The sequence below is a fragment of the Lytechinus variegatus genome, chromosome 13, assembly GCF_018143015.1.
Source record: "Lytechinus variegatus isolate NC3 chromosome 13, Lvar_3.0, whole genome shotgun sequence".
Lineage (NCBI taxonomy): Eukaryota > Metazoa > Echinodermata > Echinoidea > Temnopleuroida > Toxopneustidae > Lytechinus > Lytechinus variegatus.
In genome coordinates, this window is record NC_054752.1 from 23,838,744 (window position 1) to 23,853,954 (window position 15,211).

Below are 15,211 nucleotides of genomic sequence, written 5' to 3' on the forward strand. Positions count from 1 at the left end.
GTGTTAGATCTTTTTGGATGCTATGAACAAGAAACTCTCCTCCCATCCTCACTTCACAAGTAGAGCTCTCCAGCCAGGAGAGAAGAGCCTTGAACACGGGAAGAACTTCATGATCAAGCATTATGCTGGTGATGTCACGTAAGTCTGTTCATATTCTCTTGTTCTTCAAGCTGGTTGTCCTACTTGTCAGGTAGTCTAATAATAATAATAAGCAACATTTATATAGCGCTTAATACAAATCTTTCTAAGCGCTGCACACTATTACCCCGGCTTTAGCACGGCTATCCTGATCAAAGACTCAAGCATTCAAGGAAGTCCTACCTACTGGGTACCCATTTACAACACCTGGGTGAAGAATTGCAAATGGAGATTTGCAAAAGGACGCGAGTGCTACGGTGGGATTTGAACCCCGGACCAGTACACAATAAAATACAGCCAGTGGATTTTTGACAAAATTGGTATAGCCAAAATGGAAATTAGACAAAAGTTTCAAAGTGTCTTTATACAAAATGAAATAGAAAATTACATGAAAATAAGTACCCATACATAATAAAATATTACATAATTTACAGTTATTCATTCAAATAGAAACACATAGGCCCATATTCTGAAGTCGGGTTTAACTTAAACTCAGGTTTAAAGTTGTGGTTTAAGTATGGATAGCCAGTTGTTACATAAATCTATAACAATAGGGATTCAATGTATCAGCTCATTTGTCTCCCAAAACATTATTAACTGCCTGGAAAGGATACGGATGACAGTTGTCTTCACCATTAAAGAAGTAGTAAGGAGCACAGTAAATATGAGAAGCAATCACTGTAAACAATATTTTGAAATGTTTGGCTTCCCATAATTTTAGCACAGAGTTAGACCATGGTCGAAGTTAAACCCGACTTCAGAACACGGGCCATAGTACATATACAAATAGTCTACAGAATTACTAAAGAAGACAAATTGTAAACATTATCGCTGCTGTGTCTGGAAAAGGTGCACCTTCAGTCTCTTCTTAAAAGTGTCAGTGATAGGTGAATGTGTGCAGGGGAGGGTAATAAGACTCAAGGCTAAATCAGGTGAATTTGTTGTAGATGCTCTAGGATCAGACCATTTTGAATGAGACCAAACAGAACATAGACCGAGTAGTAGTACACCAAGTGGCAGTTTACCCTCCATCAAATGAAAGTAATGTGTGTATATTTTTTTGTGTAAACTGGGCCTTGTATTGTCTTTCTCACCCTGTGCAGCTATGATGTGACTGGTTTCATGGACAAGAACAAGGACACCCTCTTCCAGGATTTCAAACGTCTTCTCTTCTCCAGTCAGAACGCAACAATCTCATCAATGTGGCCTGAAGGTCAGCAGAAAGTCACTGCTGTAAGTTTGATTAATCCTCAATACTTCATACAAGATAATCATACTTATTTTCATTTATTTTATTTCAACACGGTAAACGAACTTCAGCCAATGGCTGTTCTTCTGAACGTCCGTGCATACATATTAAAATCACATTACATGTATATACAATTAAGATACATAATACGAAATAAATATACAAATAAAATATCATCAATATTACAAAGGAAAACAAACAGAACAAACATGCTTACGTCACTCTGGTGTCCAATCTAAATATGTTGAAACTAGTTACTTTTAAGTCATTAGGTAGTGCGTTCCAGCTTCTGACCCCCCTGTACTGTAAACTACTTTTCTTATAATTGCTTTTAACTAAGGGTAATTTGATTTTTAGAGACGATGATCTAGCATGAAGTTACAATCACTTAAAATAAATTGCTTACGAATACTGTCCGGCAGCATACCATGCATTATCTTGTACATATTAAATGTTTTAATATTTACAAGATTTAAATATTTTAAATATGAAAGAATATGAATAGAATACAAAACAAATCTCGAGCCCACCACACACTGTGACATGACTACCATCCAGTTATATAACAAATTGCATTCTGCATTAAGTAGGAAAGTTAGATAAAGTAAAGTTATCGTAACTAAGGTCCAGAATAATGTGACTTGAATTAGATTGAACTGAATTGAATATATTTATGGTCCTTTGTAGGGAATTCCTTTCACATCGGGTTTATAAAATAATATACACATAGGCTTACAGTGCAATTAGGACTACATAAAAAATACTCACATAAAAAGTCTGCATTAATGCAAGCTTTGTGCTTTTGAGTAAAGTCCAAATCAAGTTCACATCACAGAAAAGGCAAGATTGGTTTGAGTTTTTACTCCAATTTGGAATTGAATTTTGTTTTTTGGTCCTACAGGGAGGCTCCTACACGTAAAAGCTGGGAAGAGCCTGGAAATTTCATTTTTATAATCATATCACCATGAATAAAAACACACTTATAGGTGGAGCCAGTTACATTGACTAGGAGGCAGCTGGTCTTTTGTGTAGAACAAACTTTATTCTATTCTTTTCTAGTGTCTTCTTTTTCTTCCTTTCTCTTTTATCCCCCCCCCCCTCACTCTGTCATGTCTTCCTTTTATCCCATAAATTTCCCTCTTCCTCATTTTCCTTTGTACTCCCAATATTTTGTCATATTTTGTATCATGTTGCAAGCTTCTATATTCATTGTTTTGTGTAGGTAACCAAGCGACCGCCCACTGCTGGTACAGTCTTCAAGAACTCCATGATAGAACTAGTTAAAAACCTGGCCTCTAAGGTGAGTGAGTGCCTCTATCAGTTGACCTGTGGGGCAGGTTAGGGAGGAGGCAAGTTTGAGTTGGCCTCCTCCAATGCCCCTTAATAATAATGGTATATTTACCCAGGGTAGCCACTTCAGTTCCGTTAACTGTTCTCCCAGCGGGCCCTGCTATATATCCAAACAACGTTTCATAGAAATATATAAATGTTAAATCTATGATTTATATTACTTTTTCTATCATGATATGTCACCATTGAACAAAAAGTGTAATCTGAAATCAGTGTGTTGAGAAGTTACTAGCACAAATATGAAATTTTTATGTCAAGTTTTTATTTCTAATTTGACTAAAATATGCAGATTTGGGGGGGGGGGAGAAATGACACCTACATATTTTTCAGCTCCTGGTGACAAAGGAATGTGATGAAGTGGCATGACATACTCATTTGTTTGATATTAAATTTGTCCTGATAGCACAAATATGTCAAGATGCAGTAAATTTTTATGATGCTTCGCAAGTGTCAACTTTTATATGAATTTCCTGGGTGTATGTAAACTTCTGGCCTCAACTGTACCTGCAACTCATCTGAAAGGTTTGCACCGAACGGTGTGACAGAGCCTTTGAGAAAAATAAATGAAGTAAAATACATTGATACAGATTCGTATTTGCCGGGATCAGGAGAAAAGGAAGGGAAATACAAATAGAGTAGGAGAGATTCAAACTCAAACTGGAGAGCAGGGGGGCGTTCCATGAAAGGACTTGTCGGGCGTTTTATCCGACAGTTACGATAGGAACAGTGCCTCTCAGCCAATCAAAATCATGGAAACATGTCAGATCTGACAACTTGTCGGATGAAAATATTGATAAAACGCTCCCCAGGACATTTTTTTAAATGGACCCAAATCAGGAAATCTCCTTCCGAAAATGGATTTGGTGCCTCTGGATAGACAGTTGGCTAACAAAATGTCTTTCTCCATGATGTTATAGGAGCCATACTACGTGAGGTGCATCAAACCCAACGAAGAGAAATCACCCCTACTCTTTGAGGATGTTCGATGTCTACATCAAGTCAGGTATCTGGGACTGTTGGAGAACGTCCGTGTGAGGAGGGCAGGCTTCGCTTCCAGACAGCACTACCAGCGATTTCTTCTCAGGTTGGTAAACCAATATACCAGAGCCTGTCCTACAAAGTTGCAATTGATCTGGGCCCTATCTTACATGGAGTTACAATTGATCCAATCAATCTAAACTATATGGAAATCCAACAATGTCAGAATTCTTTCTTTAAATAGGAAATTTTCACATTGTCCTTTGAATACAAAGAGAAGCATACTGAATTGTTAAGAGACCAATAAATCTACAAAATATTTTGAACAAACATGTATTTTAGATGTTAACATGGCTTGCTTTCCATTGTTGTGATTTCGTAACTCTGTGTCAGGGCCCTGGTCAATCTCAACTATGGAAATCTATCGATGTAAAAACTCTTTTCTTCATAACCTAAATGTACAAAACATCCCTTAGGTAGGAAGAGGTATTTGTCAAGACATTGATGAGTATACTTTTGCACATTGTATTTGTCAGAGACCTACTAAAAAAGATAAATCTTCAATAAATGGAAATTTATAAAATGATATTGTTTACAACTATGGAGAGGTGTAATTTCATTTCTGCGAAGAAATGTGTATTGGCAGTGATGAAAGCTGTGGAAATTGCTTTTATCAGAGGAGATGGGAGGGGAGGATAGATAAAGCAATGATCATAAAAACAGGAAATAATCGGGTTTGAGGTGATGCCAGTGAGTATACGTTTAGGTATCAACTCTGCCACAGGCATACCTGTAAAGGGTGAATTGCCAATTTGTCTACTGCCAACTCTTCCCTTCACCACATGGTCTACCTTCATTTTGTCTTATGCCATTCTGTCCATCAACTTTTTGTCTAACAACCATTTAGTCCAATAACCATTTGATCTCATCATCACTTGGTCTAATGGCCATTTTGTCTTTGGCCATTTCATCTGATAACCAGTCGGTCTAATATCCATTTTATTTTCATTCATTTTGCACAATTAACACTTGGTCTAATTAGACCAAATGGTATATGGACTGGCTATTGCACAAACTGGTTATTAGCCAAAATGGTCATAGATGAAATGGAAGACCAAATGAAAGTAGACGAATTGGCAATTGGAGGAATTGGCGTAAGACATTGAAAATAAACCCAAGTAAACAAAAACCTTTTTTCACTCTTATAGTCATTTTGCAGCTTGTCTTAAAATAGGCATGTGAGTTTGATGGCGTTGATACAGATTGATAGAGGGGATGGTAGAAATGTACTTTTCATTGTCATGGAATCTTTAATAACTATCTATCTTAATTGACCCTTGGACAAATTCATGGAATATTATATCCTACATGAATTAAATCCTGTGTGCTGATTGGTCTATATAGCATCATGTGACCATACATATTCTCACCATTCTTTTTGAATTTGAGAAAACCGGGCATGCATGTTTATCAAAATCAGCCTAATCAGTAGCTACTTGAGTCTAAATGATAGTTTTTCATCCTGTATTGGGGTCTGTTTCAGGGATTTTGAGGACAGATACAAGCACTCAGACATACATGTATGATTCATCTTAGTTCGAGAATTTTTTTTCAATCGGCTGCTCACAAAGTGAAAGGATTCCTTTGATGGGGAGGATCCTATAGACCATTTTATGCCATGTAAGATTTTATAAGACCTCAATTTTCTTGATAAAATTATTTTCTCATCATCGTTGGCCTTTCTAGGTATAAGATGTTATCAGGCTACACCTGGCCTAACTTCCGAGGGGGAGACGACAAGCTCGGGGTCCAGACCCTGGTCAGTGAACTCCAGCTGGACCATGATGTCAAGTACGGCAAGACAAAGATTTTCATCAGAACCCCAAGGACGATAGTCCAGCTCGAGGAGGCCAGGACCAGGTTGCTTCCAGCTCTAGCGACATTCCTGCAAAAGGTATTCTAGCCATTATGGCCGGTTTTCTAAGCTTTGGTCTAAGTTGAATTCTGGTCCAAACATTGGCTAATTATAACTAGCCGTATGTGACACAAATCCTTGTACAGTTTTGTTTCACAAATTATTCATAATTGTCTGGGAGTAATAACTAAATCAAATTTTGATATTTTCAGCTTCCCACCATTTTCGCACAGAGTAAGACTGTAGCCTATTGGACTTCAGAATATGGTCCTATTTGTTTTTAAACAAATAAAAGCAATAGCATTTATACTTATTTCTAAGTTCCGAAAAAAATTCAAATGCAATCCACCTAATTTGGCCCAAGTCATGAAGAATCTGAGCACAGTTGGGTGTTTCATGAAAATTGTCAGAACGGACTAAATTGTCGTTGCTGACAATTTAAGTGAAATGCTTGGTTTTGATTGGCTGAAAGGCACTGGCCTCTGACTGTTACTATGGTAACTGTCAGAGAAAGACAACTTGTCAGTGCTGACAACTTTCATGAAATTGTCCCCCAGATGCTTTCACATTTATGGAATGATATGAATCTCCAGGAATATTGATACATTATTTGAGTAATTTTTTTTGGGGGGGGTTAAGATGTTTGGGGTTTCAAACGTATTAGAGGTTGGACCTCTATTATTATTGCAATCTTTTTTCTGAAAGCTTTGGAGAGGCACCCTAGCCAGGTGGCGAGTCAAGAAGATCTGAGCCATCTGCCTGATCATGAGTGCTTACAAGCGCTACGTCAGGAGGTCCTACATGAACAAGGTCAAGGCTACGTTTGGTCGGGTCAAGCAGAAGAGGAATTATGGACACACTAAAGAACTTTAATCTTTGTCTTTAAAGATTTGTCCACCTCTTTTTCTCTTTTTGTAAAGCTTTGGAGAGGCACTCTAGCCAGGTGGCGAGTCAAGAAGATCCGAGCCATCTACCTCATGAGTGCTTACAAGCGCTACGTCAGGAGGTCCTACATGAACAAGGTCAAGGCTACGTTTGGTCGGGTCAAGCAGAAGAGGGATTATGGGAGGAGTCTGGAATGGCCAGAGCCTCACAAGTGGATGAGGCCCCTTTCCAAGTTGCTACAGAAGTCACATAGGAGGCAAGTCATCAAACGCCTAGATCCCCCCCACCATAAGTTGAATTGTATAAAACAAGAAAAATCCAACACGCGTATCAACAGTTTCGTTTAAATCCGATGTAATAAGAAAGTTATAACATTTTAGATTCTTTTTTTTTCCAAAATAGTTATAGGCACAACAGTGGCAAGCAATTGAATGAGTCAATATCACGCTTTTATTATTTCTTTTGTTTTCATTACATGAAATATGATTTTTTTTTTCCTTATTATCATGTGAAACAAGGTTTCACATTGCTCTGAGAAAGTGGAATAGCTATTCTTATATCAACACCTGTTGTAAGATTATTAATAATCATAATGTTTCACTTTTTATGAATACAGCACCAATACATCAAACACTTACATGTATGAAAGCTTTCAAATGTATTGTCATTCATTCTGTAGCATATGCTTGTTTTGATTGATTAGATGGATAGCTGCTCAGATCCTAAGAAACGTCCCCAGAGAAGAATGGCCGGAGGTCAGACTAAAGTCAGCTGCACAGTCGGCCTTGGCAGGTCGAAGGTCAAACTGGGGTCACCAAAGGAGGTGGAGGGGAGATTATCTCTCCTCTGTAAGTTTGTATTTTTTATTTTCTGTGGGTTTTTGAGGGGGAGGGGGGTTAAAGTGAAGAAAAAATTGAAATCACTGAAATTATTATGATTATATCAATACTCATAACAGTAATACTTGTTGAGTGAATAATGCCTTGTAATATTCTATATGTAGTTTAAAATTTGTAAGAGAAAATTGAATAAGCAAACTAACAAGAAAGTAATAGCAAAGACAGTTAAATGATTATTCTTGTTTGATAACTATTCACTGGGCTTGTGAAGCTCTAGGCATTCCTGACTGATGTAAATAAGTGTAACTATGATTGAATTAGCAGTACTTGAGATAATGATTTAAATTTGAGATAAGAATGTTTTAAACTTAAATATTTCTCATTTAATTTTTCCCAGATGGATGAGAATTTCCAATCATCCGTGTATGTAGCGATGATAGGACAACTCAAAACCAAAGACAGGTTCAAGAATGTACTCTTCTCATCAAAAATACTCAAGGTATTTACATTTCCAGAGTCTTAGTAATTCACCTATTGGCATAAGAAATGGTAGCCAATAAAAGTCAATTAGTACATTGACTCTTTAATGCGTTCTTGCCAAATAGAATGTATCGTCTCTGAATTGCCTCTGTTATTATTGAAATGTTTTTAAAGAGTCAGAAGGGGCCCAAGCTTTTGATCCTAGCAGAATCTTCCTCAGAGGCAAAATGACAAACATATCAAGTGGAAGAACGATCATATAGATCACAGACATGCAACACCAACACTAGAATCAAGGAGACAAAAAGGGCAATAGAGAGTTGTGATGACCAATCAGGTTAGAGAAGGGGATGAAAGCAAAGGATTAGGCAGACACAAAGGGAAGTTAGTGTAAGTAAGGCCAGTGAAAGACCTTAAGCTATGAGGGAAATGTTTTTGTTATTTTTGTGCTTCCTGCATTGTCGTCTTTATCTCTAAGGAAGGAGGAGGTCCAAAAGATTTTGGAAATAATGAATTCTGATTGACAACGATGCATTGACAAGTCAGTGTTACTAATTGACTTTGATATGTGGGGGCATCGTTGTCCACTGGTTAAGAATATCATCTTTCAATCTGAGGGATGTGGGTTTGATTCCCAGCCATTGCATTTTTTTCCTTAAAAAAATTTACCCACATTTTGCTGCACTCAACCCAGGTGAGGTAAATGGTACTGGCAGGAAGTAATTCCTTAGAAACCTGTGAGCACCAGAATCAGTAGACTGGCTTAGCCGGGGTAATATAGGGGCACCTTGAGCACCTAACAAGGTGGCTACATCACATGTTATTACACATATATATACACCATACAAATGAACAAGGGATCATGTTGCTTTTTATGGCTGAAAAAAAAAGGACATTTTTTAAGAAAATATGCATTCAAATATGTAAAATCAGCTTCATTGATGGGCATTTAATCTGAAAATACCATTGCATGTACTTCTGCTTAAACAGCAGATGAGTTTCTGAATACTTGACTAATGAAGGATGTATTGATTAATTTGGTGGATTCGCAATACAATATCAGTTGCAGTGGACTGGCCAATTTCTAACTTCAGGATTGACATCGCCCACAAGAGCAGGCAGCGCACAGTGCTAGCGTACAGTAATACGACTGATGCTTCAAAAGTGAAAGCAGTCTGAATTTTGCGGCAAATTTTTCTCCCACCTCCTGGACCCTTGTAAACAGCATAATTCTATGCAAGCTGACCGATCGGCATCAGTGGATGGAGCATTGTGGCCCAGTGGATTAGTCTACGGACTTTTAAACAGAGGGTCGTGGGTTCAAATCCCAGCCATGGCGTAGTTTCCTTCAGCAAGAAATTAATCCACATGGTGCTGCACTCATCCCAGGTGAGGTGAATGGGTACCTGGCAGGAATTTATTCCTTGAAATGCGCGTGAAAGCTGTTTGAGCTACAGCGGGGTAATAATATCCAAGTCCTTTGGAAGCGCATAGAGATGTTCTTCATAATGTGTTATGCACTATACAAGAACTGACTATTATTATTATCAGCCGGCGCAGCATAATCACATGCATTCACTAGCTAGCGTGCAGCGTGTGCAAGCAAAACATGTTGAATTTTTCCCATGATGCATTGCGAATTTCAGCCTGTCGGCTGCAACCGTTAGGGGGCGCACCATATTGTGAATCCACCAAATCGCAAGGCATACTAATGATTTTTAGGCGTAAAGTCTTTCTGTACCCTGATGATCTGCCCATCCTGGGGCCCTGTATCACAAAGCCTAGCAAGAGATAGCAAAAGATAGAAGAATATCTTTACGATTGTTTACATCGACCACAATCAGGAAAATCAAGCGTACAATCAATCGCTAACCTTTGTGTCATGGTACCCAGGTGGGTGTTTCGTAAAGCTGTCCGTAAGTCAAGAGCGACTTTAAGAACGACTGGTGATCCTTTCTTGTGGTAAATGGTATATTCATTGGCGATGGTTCAGCGCGTAAGAAAGGATCACCAGTCGTTCTTACAGTCACTCTTATCTTACGAACAGCTTTATGAAACAGCCCCTGGGGCCCATATCACAAAGCCTAGCAATCATCATAGAAGAATATCTTTACGATTGTTTACATCAACTACAATCGGGAAAATCTAGCATACAATCAATCGCTAACCTTTGTGTCATGGGACCCTGGTTACAAAATCATGTCTTGTTGCCCTCTGTAGGATTCTCATTGTTTACTCTAATGTTGGCATTGGTAACATAGGTTAACAAGCATAACAAGTTTGCAGAGAGGGCGCTTGTCATCACCGATCAGTTCATCTACAAACTGGATCCCAAGAAGAACTTCAAACTCATGAGACCGGGAACTCCTGTTTCAGAGGTAATATAATCATCTTGTATGTGTAGTAATGATAGTATGAACAAAAGCGCTTCATACTAAACAGCATAAATACCCATTGTTATTACAAAAACTGGGAATGGTAATTGTTCTTTGGTAGTAAAAGTAGTAGTAGTAGTAGTAGTAGTAGTAGTAGTAGTAGTAGTAGTAGTAGTAGTAGTAGTAGTAGTAGAAGTAGTAGTAGATGTTGTAGTAGTAGTAGTAGTAGTAGTTGTTGTAGTAGTAGTAGTAGTAGTAGTAATAGTAGTAGTAGTAGTAGTAGCAGCAGTAGTTGTTGGTTGTTGATTGCTGTGTTGGCGATGGTACATAAGTTAGATAAACAGTTGTGCGCAAAAAACCACAGAAATTACAATCAGCATATTGCACTATGCCAATCTAAACAAGAAAACAATCAAAAGTAGGGATGTACCCCAAACAAAGATTTTTTTTAAAGAAATTAATTAATAAACTGGGCAAAGATTTCATTTATTAAAAGCCAAGTTTTTTTTGGGGGGGGTACATTAAGCAGGGTTCCCAGCCCATAAGGGAAAATTATTTTACTTTTTCCAGTCAGGGTAAAATCAGGGAATTTCATGAAAAGTACCTCAAATCTGGTAAATGCCTCAAATAGGGAAAAAAAATCAGGGAATTTTGATTGGCCCAGTAGTCGAAAGCACAGGAGTCAGTCAGACTTATATTTTGTTGCATATTAATAACATCCATTGAATGACAGGTTATGGTGGTATTAATTATTATTATTATATTACTGTTTTTATACTGAAAATACATGTAATTCACTGCAACAACTTAGAAAAACATGCGGCACTGGGAAAGGGTGTAAATGATTATCAGGGAATTTTTAAACTTCATCAGGGAAAAATCACGGAATTTTGCTTTCCTGAAAAGAAAACCCTGATGGAGAGATTCACTTTATATTTACAATCAATTTTAACCTTTTGTACACATTTTGCCACAGTCTTACCGGTACACTTTGTTATACAATTGATTGCTTGTTTTTATGTTACAGGGCCTTTGTCTCATTTCTTTCTCTTTTTTTTATTCTTTACTCCACTGAAGGTTACGGGAGTGAGCGTGACCCCCCGGTAGAGATCAGCTGATCATAGTCCATCTATCAGGTGACAATGACATCGTCGTGTGCCTTACCAATGATGCCAGGGAGAACCGAGTGCCTGAACTTGTTGGCATCCTGGAAGACACGTGGGTGGGGTGAGTATTACCACAAGGTCTGGGGTTTAGATCCCACCACAGCACTCACACTCACATCCTTTTATTTATTTATGTATTTATTTATTTATTTATTTATTCATTTATTTATTCATTCATTTATTTATTTATTTATTTAGTTAGTTAGTTAGTTAGTTAGTCAGTTATTTATTCATTCATTCATTCATGCATGCATGTTCACAATGTACAATGTAAAAGAACACACAAATAATATATAAATACAACTGAAACACAAGTAAATAGTGAACATACAAAGGTGTTGCAACATAAGCTAAAAGCTTGATTGGTTGAAGCACCTTTAAACAGGTTTTGAATCCAAGAAAGAAAATAAAATGTAAGAATAAGGAAGAGAGGAAAGAAAGAGAAGAATGTAAAAGTGATAGACTGCCAGGATATGACAATTTTTTATTATCCACCTACGTGTGTAGTAAACCAGAATCTTGTTGGATGAATTTTTTGGAAGAGTAGATGAGCTAAAGCTGGGTAATCGCTTTAAAGTTTGTATCACAATACAGTTTAGCCAAAAAAAAAATATTAAAACTGCTGTATAATGGTTCATATTATTACTCTTACTGAATATCATCGCTCTCACAAAGGAAAAGTACTTGCATAAAAACTGAGAAGTTTGTAAAGCCATTTAGAGTTATTATTCAATGTTACATATTGATTTTGTGAATGCTGAAAATGACAGTATTGGGCTTCTATGGATTTCACCCTGTGTATACAATCTGATATTGCACCCTGAAGGTTAAAGTTTAAAAAAAAAGGAAATTGCTGCAAACACTTATTTCATGAGAGAGTCTTTTAAATCAAGGTTTATTGTCAGAATATTATCATGCATCTAGATTTGGTTCATTAATGTAAACTTTTTTTCTTGAAATCATGAAATCTTAGCTGAAAAACGAAAATTCTGATGATCACTATCACAGAAAAGCATATGTGGGACAGTGTATAGTTATTGCTCAGAAAAATACCTGGCATTTGATGGAATTCCATGCTTATCTTGCTTATTTCTCAGCAATTACACATATTTCTTCCAGAGCCATTTGGCGCATATTTTTTATTTATACATACAAACACTTGGGTGGTAATTTTATGGATTCTGTTTGAAGTCATTTTGAGATCGTTACCATAACTCTTAATTATCTTTAACCCTTCCTGTATTGGAAGGGGACCTTGGAGCAATCCTTGTATCTTCATCAGACAATGATCTATGTCTTTCATATCTCCCTTTCCAGCACTCGTAAACGAGAGATCCGGACCATCGTCAGCAACAACCTGCAGTGCCAGCTGGGTAAGAAGCAGCGGAAGATCCGCGTCCAACCGACTGGTGTTGACGAACCAGTCTTCCAAAGAGATCACCATGACTTCATCCTACAATGGCCTAGCATCGAGAGCTGAGAGTACTGCTGACCTAGACCTTGGAGGCCTTCTCATACTGATCCAGCCCAGGTTACCTGCCCCAAAGCTTATCAACTTGTCCGAAAAGTGATCCCATAAAACAGTTCTCACTGCTAGCTCTGTCTGCCGCGCTGCCGATGCTACCCCGTCTACGGCAAGTCAGGGCTAGTCTGAAGAAGCTAGCAAAAACAAACAGGCAAAAGCTGACAAGGTAAAAACCAATTTGATTGCGAAAAGATGAAAACTTGTTTTATTTGAATTTTACCCATCAGATGAATCTCTTACGTAGTTCCGACTCCTGTTTGGGTACATGGTAGGTGTGAGCAGTCTTTTGAGAATCGTTAAACAAACACTTTTTTTTACACTATGTCCTGGAGCTGGGGAGCGTTTCATGAATGGGTTTTGCCAGTGATGTTCACTGAGAGATATTATAAGCTACATGTACTGCGAATCTTTGCAGCTTATTGACTGATAACAAATTAGAAAGTGAAAATCATTGACAGAGCTTTCCATGAAGCATTTTTTGTTTCTTTGACAAATGTTATAAGCTACTGCAAATCCTTGCATCTGATTGGCTGGTAACAAACAAGTCGGTCATACCCATTTTCAAAGTGCAGGGCTTTTATTCTGAAATCCTGATGGCCTTAAGAGCCTTTTATTATCTAGTGCGTTATGAAGCCAAGCTTGTGTATTAAGGACATGCAACCAAATGAAACTGTTTACGAAATGAAAGATGAAAACTGATTCTGCAACAAAACGTTGCTGTTTTACTGGATCAATGTAGCATTCAACGAGGCTTTACCCTGTTGGCTTACTCCCTTGGAACAACCTAGAGTTATTTTAACTCTCTATTTTTTGTTCTGCTCTCTTTTTAATCAATGTGTTGAATTAACTTCCCTATAAGAGATGAATGAATATATTTACATGTATTTCTATTTTATTTTTCTTAAAATATCATTCAGTTGAATGGTAGCTATGCGAATCTTTTACTACTCAATGCCTTATCGATTCTGGAAGTGCCATGGTTTAGTGGTTCTGACACTTGCGTTTTAATCAGAGGGTCATGTGTTTGAGTCCCATCATGGCCTTATGTCCTTTGGCAGGGCATCAATCCACAAGTGCCGATGTATTTTAATTAGCATTTGAGTTTGGAAACTCTTATCGGAATGCTCCTCAGGGTGCGGAGTGTGTATATGTAATCATGCAATGATTTAATATGAAAAAGGCTTAAATAACTAGTTCGGGTATATCAAGCGGAATATTGATAATGGTATTTCGTTGAAACAGCTGAGAGGTGTGTCTTTACATTGTACATAAAAGATGGTAATATTTTTTATCCATATTTGGACATGAAAACAACTCTTTCATATACCATGGACATGGAATTATTTATGAATAAGATGTACTTAAGCAGACATTCCAAAAAGCAGTGTGTAAGAAAAGATTTGTGACTGTACAAGGATTATGTATACATGTAATTGAGGGATTTTATTTGATAAGAATTAGGAGAGTATGACATTTGCATTTGATTTATTGAATAATTAAATAATTTGATTTTTATCTTTAATCTGTTATTGACTTTTAAATGGTGATATGGATCTTAATCAATTGATTGACCTAAACCTATCACACAGCCAGTCATTTATTGTAGATAACAGGAGAATTTGGTAATGACTATTAAAATTGGCTAGTTCTTATGACTGTGATCATATTTAAAGGAGGATGGCTTATCAAATATGAAGGATCTTCATTGCTATCTTTTAGAACATTAGTTTTATACACATCATTGTGTTAGAGCATTAGAATAACTACACACATTTGTTTACATTGAAACAGTCCAGACACCCTTGGCTATGCCTTGGGCATGTTGGAACTGTACCAATAGTACCTTGTGTGTGTAATTCCTACAAGTGCGCTCAATGATTTGTTCTATTTGTGTTAATCAACATTGAAAATTAACGACTGCCTTCTGCATGTATGTGAGTAAAGTTTATGAAGTGCAATACATGTGCCAATGATATCTACATGTACCACAGTAATTACAAGTACGTTTTCTTTTGTTATTTTTTCCCCCAATTACGTTACATGCATGTGAAAACAATTGACCACCTTGCTTAATTTTGTAATTTCAAATGTTATGAATGATGTACATGTATGCACACATACAATTCCAATCAAATTTCAATCATTGCACAAATTGATGTGTTTGGACCAACAAACTATACCTAATTGTCTATGCAAATCATTCCTGTGATCAGTGGCAGACCGTGACCCGGAGGAGACAAAGCATTGGAGGGGCACAGCATTGTTCACAAACAATACAGTGCCCCTCCAATCATTGTCTCCTCTGGGTCAC

General features: G+C 37.4%; 1 protein-coding gene across 1 annotated transcript in view; it reads left to right on the forward strand.

The window, feature by feature from the left end:
• Positions 1-13,429, forward strand: part of LOC121426334 (unconventional myosin-Id-like) — a 64,356-nt gene extending 50,927 nt beyond the window's left edge. The window contains 12 exon segments of the mRNA XM_041622602.1: positions 8-138; positions 1,242-1,371; positions 2,610-2,687; positions 3,655-3,821; positions 5,462-5,669; positions 6,551-6,771; positions 7,219-7,363; positions 7,752-7,853; positions 10,096-10,212; positions 11,287-11,307; positions 11,309-11,436; positions 12,693-13,429. Coding sequence (XP_041478536.1) covers positions 8-138; positions 1,242-1,371; positions 2,610-2,687; positions 3,655-3,821; positions 5,462-5,669; positions 6,551-6,771; positions 7,219-7,363; positions 7,752-7,853; positions 10,096-10,212; positions 11,287-11,307; positions 11,309-11,436; positions 12,693-12,855 — 1,611 coding nt within the window. The 3' untranslated portion in view covers positions 12,856-13,429.
• Positions 13,430-15,211: the final 1,782 nt, after the last annotated feature.